This window comes from Cyberlindnera jadinii (assembly GCF_001661405.1).
Source record: "Cyberlindnera jadinii NRRL Y-1542 unplaced genomic scaffold CYBJAscaffold_23, whole genome shotgun sequence".
NCBI classification, from domain to species: Eukaryota; Fungi; Ascomycota; class Saccharomycetes; order Phaffomycetales; family Wickerhamomycetaceae; genus Williopsis; species Williopsis jadinii.
The window spans coordinates 98,379-105,704 of NW_017963674.1; the positions used below are offsets into that span (position 1 = coordinate 98,379).

General features: G+C 48.0%; 4 protein-coding genes across 4 annotated transcripts; 1 reads left to right on the forward strand and 3 right to left on the reverse strand.

Annotated features, from left to right (window-relative positions):
- Positions 1–5: 5 nt before the first annotated feature.
- Positions 6–1,421, reverse strand: CYBJADRAFT_155969 (elongation factor 1-alpha; the record flags this gene model as incomplete). The annotated part of the gene is made up of 1 exon (XM_020213459.1): positions 6–1,421. The coding sequence occupies exon 1, from the start codon at positions 1,380–1,382 to the stop codon at positions 6–8; it is 1,377 nt and encodes a 458-aa protein (XP_020067995.1). The 5' UTR covers positions 1,383–1,421.
- Positions 1,422–2,758: 1,337 nt separating this feature from the next.
- Positions 2,759–3,820, reverse strand: CYBJADRAFT_132492 (tryptophan synthase beta subunit-like PLP-dependent enzyme; the record flags this gene model as incomplete). The annotated part of the gene is made up of 1 exon (XM_020213058.1): positions 2,759–3,820. One exon carries the CDS (start codon positions 3,818–3,820, stop codon positions 2,759–2,761), a length of 1,062 nt encoding a protein of 353 aa, XP_020067996.1.
- Positions 3,821–4,577: 757 nt separating this feature from the next.
- Positions 4,578–5,914, reverse strand: CYBJADRAFT_169809 (cysteine synthase). The gene is given in 4 exon segments (XM_020215940.1): positions 4,578–4,595; positions 4,618–4,718; positions 4,756–5,876; positions 5,888–5,914. The coding sequence occupies 1 exon segment, from the start codon at positions 5,808–5,810 to the stop codon at positions 4,758–4,760; it is 1,053 nt and encodes a 350-aa protein (XP_020067997.1). The 5' UTR covers positions 5,811–5,876; positions 5,888–5,914; the 3' UTR covers positions 4,578–4,595; positions 4,618–4,718; positions 4,756–4,757.
- A 90-nt stretch (positions 5,915–6,004) lies between these two features.
- CYBJADRAFT_192355 (peptide-methionine (S)-S-oxide reductase MsrA) lies at positions 6,005–6,935 on the forward strand (the record flags this gene model as incomplete). The annotated part of the gene is made up of 3 exons (XM_020217440.1): positions 6,005–6,323; positions 6,393–6,532; positions 6,595–6,935. Exons 1-3 carry the CDS (start codon positions 6,256–6,258, stop codon positions 6,933–6,935), a joined length of 549 nt encoding a protein of 182 aa, XP_020067998.1. The 5' UTR covers positions 6,005–6,255.
- Positions 6,936–7,326: the final 391 nt, after the last annotated feature.

The window sequence follows — 7,326 nt, forward strand, 5'->3', positions numbered from 1 at the left end:
CAAGCTTACTTCTTAGCAGCCTTTTGAGCAGCCTTGGTGACCTTACCAGCCTTGTCAGACTTCTCAACGGACTTGATGACACCGACAGCAACGGTTTGTCTCATGTCTCTAACAGCGAAACGACCCAATGGTGGGTACTCAGTGAAAGCCTCAACACACATTGGCTTGGTTGGGACAAACTTGACGATAGCAGCATCACCGGACTTGATGAACTTTGGGTTGGACTCAAGAGACTTACCGGAACGTCTGTCAATCTTCTCCAAGATCTCATCGAACTTACAAGCAATGTGAGCGGTGTGACAGTCCAAAACTGGAGAGTAACCAGCAGAGATTTGACCTGGGTGGTTCAAGACGATGACTTGAGCGTTGAAAGAGTCAGCACCCTTTGGTGGATCGTTCTTGGAGTCACCAGCAACGTTACCTCTTCTGATCTCCTTAACAGAGACGTTCTTAACGTTGAAACCAACGTTGTCACCTGGGACACCCTCAGCCAATTGCTCGTGGTGCATCTCGACGGACTTGACTTCAGTGGTGACACCGGATGGAGCAAAGGTAACAACCATACCTGGCTTGATGACACCGGTCTCGACTCTACCGACTGGCACAGTTCCGATACCACCAATCTTGTAGACATCTTGCAATGGCAATCTCAATGGCTTGTCAGTTGGTCTTGATGGTGGCTCAATGGCATCAATGGCCTCCAACAAGGTCTTACCCTTGACGACACCAGCCTTGGTCTCCTTCTCCCAACCCTTGTACCATGGACAGTTGGTGGAAGCCTCAATCATGTTGTCACCGTTCCAACCAGAGATTGGGACGAATGGAACAGTCTTTGGGTTGTAACCAACCTTCTTGATGAAGTTGGAGGTCTCCTTGACAATCTCAGTGAATCTGGACTCGTCCCACTTGACGGAGTCCATCTTGTTGATAGCAACAATCAATTGTCTGACACCCAAGGTGAAAGCCAACAAAGCGTGCTCTCTGGTTTGACCATCCTTGGAGATACCAGCCTCGAACTCACCAACACCACCAGCAATAATCAAGATAGCACAGTCAGCTTGGGAAGTACCAGTAATCATGTTCTTGATGAAATCTCTGTGACCTGGAGCATCAATAACGGTAACGTGGTACTTTGGAGTCTCGAACTTCCACAAAGCGATATCGATGGTGATACCTCTTTCTCTCTCAGCTTTAAGCTTGTCCAAAACCCAAGCGTACTTGAAAGAACCCTTACCAAGCTCGGCAGCCTCCTTCTCGAACTTCTCGATAGTTCTCTTGTCGATACCACCACACTTGTAAATCAAGTGACCGGTGGTGGTGGACTTACCAGAATCGACGTGACCAATGACGACAACGTTAACGTGAGCTTTTTCCTTACCCATTGTGATTTATTACTATCAAATTTATCTAACTTCTCAGAAGGAATGCAAAATGATTTCCGGTGTGAGCGACAGAGTGAAAGAAAGAAGGAAAAAAAATTTTTCATCTTCGCTCTTCTCACAGACAAACAGAGAAAATTGACCCTTTTTATACAAATCGGGCAATTGGGCGGCAAATTTGAGGAACACAAAAAAATTTTTTCGTCTGTTCTGAAAGTTACACGTGGCCGTTGGGACTTTGTGCTGGGGACGCATACTTGAAGCCGTACTGAGATTTACTCAGGCAGGGAGGGTAACACATATGCCAGGGCTGTGTAACCGAGATCACGTGATATACATGAAGCTGCGTACAATACCGATGGTTTAGATGGTTAATCAATGGTATTGGGTTTCCATTCTTTTTAGTTGCAAAGGATGTCTCCAGATCATGTAGACACATCAAGCCAAAGGTTTGTGGTATTGTCATGCCGTGTAGCGTATACCTTCTCTGTTTTGTTTGCCAAGTTGATGACTTCAACATTTCAAAAGAGAGTGGTGTAACCTTAAGCGTAGAACATCATTGTAGAGAGCATTTTATAGGTATGAAATGCCAGTGTCACTAGGAAGAGAGCATGGGAGATATAGCAATAAGGGATAAACTTTACGAGGTGTTGATCTAAGATTGTGCGCCATGATTATGGCACTTGGAGACATATACAAACGGACATGCATATGGACCCACAATTGGATCAAACATGACACCAATTGGGCTTTATGGCTCCAATGAGGATCAATGGCTCCTTTCCATGAAGGAGAGACGTGATATCCGAGGTGGAAGAACAGTAAGTGGATGGCTTACAATGGTTGGCAGTGGTAAACTGGCGGTGTACTAATGACCTCATTGAATGCGACACTCCAAAAGACATCGATCATATATCAAACGGAACAGGAGGTGGTCGACATTGGCAGCCTGAGTCCCTCTATTTCGTCACCAGTGAAACAGAAGTTACCACATAGAAAGGCTCAGAGGTATTCTATGACGTGGAATATTCACCTCCAAGTAGTCTCTGCAATAGCACAGCGCAAACAAATGTATTTGCAATGGTCAGAGCTCAAATGTATCCGAGCCAGTAAATCCAGCTACCCTACATAATTTGACGACCAAAGCGACAGAGGTATTAGAAGAGACCATCGGATCTTATACAGCACCATTAGACGTGATATTGGGACATGAGAAGCTCTCACCAGGCCCTCCATGTGTCGCAGACTCTGAAGGTCAATATAGCCATGCCCTCCATGTGTCGCAGACTCTGAAGGTCAATATAGCCATGCCCAAGGTAAACGATGGTCTACGTTGATATTAGGAAGCAAAAAAGCAAAGCAAATGTTAGATTCATGACTCACAGATCGTATGTAGCAAACTTGCGCAACTCTACCGGTATGGAGTCCCAATGGCCATTCTCAACCAACCAATTACGTGAAAACAACTTGGATTCGTACTTGTCTGCGCCATCAGCGACCGTGGTAACAACGTTGGAACCTTCAGGTAGAGTCAGCGCCAACTGCTTTGCAGCACAGAGGTTTAATCCACCAGACGCACCAATCCAGCAGTCCTGCTCGTTGATCAAGTTATAGATCATGAGGATCGCCTCCGTGTCTGTTATCGTCACTGCACCATCTGCAATCTTGAGGGCGTCACTCATCTGACCAGTCAAGTTATGCTTACCGATACCATCGACAAAAGACGGCTCAGCTTCACACTCCCACGACTGACCCTTTGAAGTGATGAACTGACACAACCCGGACCCGACTTTATCGGCAAACCAGCATTGTGCTTTACCTTTCGTCATATCTTTCAAATAAGAGGCGATGCCCATAAAGGTACCACCGGTTCCGGCAGAGGCGACGAACCCGTCAACTCTACCTTCCAGCTGGCTCCAGATCTCAGGACCCGTGGTCTCGTAGTGGGCCTGTCTGTTCTTCAAGTTGTTCATCTGATCAACAAACACACAGTTTGGCGTCTCCTCGGCGTAGATTCTAGCCGCCTCAACAAAGCAGTCTCTATGACCTGGCGGAGCAGCGGCAGGGCACTTCACCACGGTACAGCCCAAGCTCTCCATGAGCTCGACTTTATCCTGGATGAGCGAGTCTGGCACGAAGAGAACAACCTTGAAGCACGGCGTGTATAGACGGGCCAACAACCCCAAGGACACACCGCTGTTGCCTCCGGTGCTCTCAACCAAGGTACCGCCTGGGCTCACGGCGCCGCTGGCGACGACGTCGTCCAAGAGCTTCATCACGGCGCGGTCCTTGATGGACTGGCCTGGGTTCGTGTACTCAGCCTTGAAGAAGATGTTCCGCCCGGTCTCCCTAGAAAGGGACTCGTGCTTGATCAACGGGGTGTTACCGATGCGCGAGAGGAACTGCTCTCTGTTATAGTTTGGAAATTGCGGAATAGGCATCTGTCAGTGTGCTCAATATATACTGTTATCGCTGTAGATATACACTCTTTACACATATATTGGACATATGGAACACGAAGAAGGGATCAAGGCACTTATTTATACACGGAACAACAGCGTAAAAGCCCTCGCACAGAATACACCAACCCCCTCCGGGCGTGGTGCTTAGCAACACGTCATGAGTCATCAGGCCATAGATAAGCTACAAACTCCGTACCGTCGCAACAACACTCTCCCATAGTTAACATGGGCTCCCCGAGTCAGGAAAACAGAGCCTATGTGCCGTAGACTCTGTGTGTGTGCTCATGCTCTCCGTGTAGGGGCAGTCGAGTTGTTTCTTTTTTTGGCCGTGCTGCCCGCTCAGCTTGCCACTGATAACGAGAAATGGACACGTCATCACCTCATGTGGTTACCCCTTCCGTTGGGATTGTTTTGCTACAATGGTGGATCGCTTGTTAGTGAAAGATGGAAACATCAACAAAAATGTGTCAAACGATTAGGTTCGATGTGAATTGTAAACAGACAGGCACCGTGGTAACGTTGACACATAACTGTGCATCTTGGAGCTTGTGGTGTTTGTGGTTGGTTCAGCTATGGGGAGAGCCACGGTTGCGTGCGAGGTGTTGATGATTCGCAAGCTCACGTGAGTGTGTGCTGCGCGTACCATTTGTCCACGAACTTTACTGTAGTCGTTTCTTTTTTCACCTTTTGTCTTTTTTTGTGAAACAGAGACATTTCTACAGGTGGATGGGACATTTCTGTAGACAAATCAACACTTATGTAGGCGAATCAGACACTTGTGTAGACAAATCAACACTTCCATAGACAAATGAGACATTTCTGTAGACAAATCAACACTTCCATAGACAAATGAGACATTTCTATAGACAAATCAACACTTCCATAGACAAAGCACCCTATACAAAAATCAACACTCCTATACAGACAAATACGTAGCATACTTATGCAGCTCTTCAGGAATGGAATCCCAATGGCCCGCGGACTCTAACCACTTCCTGTTGAACAGCTTGGACGCATAGTTCTGTGGAAGGTCAGCTGCCGTTGTCACCACGGTGGAGCCTTCTGGTAGCCTCTTTGCCAGCACAGCAGCAGCAGCAATGTTGACACCGGCACTGGGTCCAACCCATATGCCCTGGTCGTTGTATAGCTTGTAGATCGTGACGATGGTTGTTGTGTCGTCAATGGTGATGGCGCTGTCGAGACGGTCCAGCAGCCCTTCCATCTGCGTGGTGAGGAACTTCTTGCCAATGCCCTCGACGAACGAGTCTCCTTCTGATTCCCATGAACGACCACCAGTCGTTACATACGACGTCAAGCCAGAGCCGTACCGGTCAGCTGCCCATATAACAATGTCCTCTTTCTGGGATTTCAGAAACTGCGAGACACCAGAGAGCGTGCCGCCGGTCCCTGCTGCTGCTACAAACCCATCCACGTTGCCTTGCAACTCGTTCCATATTTCAGGACCCGTGGTTTCGAAGTGGGCTCTCTTGTTGTTCACGTTGTGCGTCTGATCAACGTAGAACGCACCCTCGTGCTCATCTACATACCTCTGTGCAACGTTCAGGAAGAACTCAGGATGCTCCTGATCAACATCAACACGACACTTCACAACAGTGCACCCGAGAGACTCCAAAAGGTCAACCTTGTCCTGGATCAACACGTCCGGGACAAAGAGCCTCACCTTGTAAGGAGGATCAAAAGAGCGTGCCAACAGAGCCAATGAGATGCCAGTGTTGCCAGCAGTGGCTTCGACCAACGTGTCTCCAGACTGTAACCCCCTTGCGATGGCATCGCGCAACAGGTATACAGCGGCTCTGTCCTTGATGGACTGACCAGGGTTTGAAGACTCCAGCTTGAAGTAGATGTTCCTCCCGAGCTCATTGGAGAGCGCTTCGTACTTGATCAAGGGCGTGTTGCCCACCTTGGAAATGAACTCCTCTGAGGAGTACGTGGCGTATGTCACTGTCATCTGGTCCAGTTCTCGTGGTCACCTGACACAACCTTGGTGTGTCAATAGTGAGTTGTGGTGGAGTTGTGGTGGAGTTGGTGATGGGGACAGCGACATTTTATAGGCGTACTGGTGGAGGTGCGGTAGCCGAATTTGGCTGGCCGGGGCATACGTGAGCGCCTCCAGGGATTACATCACAGTTCACAGTTCACAGTGCACAATTGCCTCGCCATTGTGATGAAATCCGTGTGTTTAGCCGGGCATTGACCAATTGGAACACACCGCTGGCCAATACGTCATCAGTTATCCAGCTTCCCGCCTAATAAGATCGACTGTGCATTCCCATGACACACGCACTGTGGCGTGGAGGTGGGAGAGTTGATGTGTATATAAGGCTGTTGAAGCATGTGGCAATTGGAAGCTTAGAGACCTTGTGGTTGTAATCACCGTATACAGACGCTGTTCCATGGTTGCCACGGTGTCTCCAACTATCCAATTGTCCTCTGGTGATAGGCTCATCACCGTAGCTGGCGGGTAAGTTGTTCTACATGTCGATGACCTCCAAGGCCTTGCTTTGACTAACCATGTGATACTTCAAAACAGGTGCTTCTGGGGGCTGGACCAGTTATACAGCAAGCAGTACCTGGGCCACGGGTTGACTGATGCAAAGGTTGGGTATGCCAATGGACAGACAGACATTGAAAACCCTTCTTATGAAAGAGTCTGCGAAGGTGATACCAACTGTGAGTAAAAGAGCCATTGGACGTTAATCGTCGTTAGCTAACACACCAGGAATGAATAACAGACGCAGAGGTGCTACAAATCGCTTATGATCCAGAGAAGCTCTCCTTGAACGAACTCGTGTCCTTCTTCTACCGAATTCACGATCCAACAACAGTCAATGCACAGGGGAAGAGGAACAGAGGAACTCAGTACCGTTCAGCCATCTTCTACCACAACCCTTCAGACCTCGATACCATCAGATCTGTCACTGTGGAGTTTGAAAAGAAGTGGGGAGCACCAATAGTCACACAGATTGAACAGATTGAGAGCTTCTACGATGCTGAAGAGTATCACCAGCAGTACTTGACGAAGAACGTAGATGGATACCACTGTGATACCCACTTCATTAGGGACTTTGACTGATCAAGGAATACATAGCATGTGGTAACTTATCGTGAGGTTCAAAGACGCCCAAACTATTGTTGTAGAAGCCTCTCAGCGATCCAGATGAGTATACTCTTTTGCCTCAACAGCAGAAGGCTGCCACACTGGATGGTGAGGTTACTGAGTAAGCGGTGAACCAACTCAGAAGATACCACACAACAGCATCTGTGTGTAATCCTCTCCAAGAAGGTCCTCATACTTACTATCTAGGATCTATATACGATATACAACACACATTTCACTCCACCACGTACAATCTCATCTTTCCCATTTGTTCGAATGAAGTCTTCCTCAAAAGTGTTCCAGCACGCAATCATGAGGCAGAGATCTGAGAGCAGCATAGATATTCACACAAGAAGCAGAGGAGAAT

Bases quoted from the DNA above. Each gene is read 5' to 3' on its own strand.
- CYBJADRAFT_169809 (XM_020215940.1), bottom strand. From the start codon at position 5,810: ATGACAGTGACATACGCCACGTACTCCTCAGAGGAGTTCATTTCCAAG.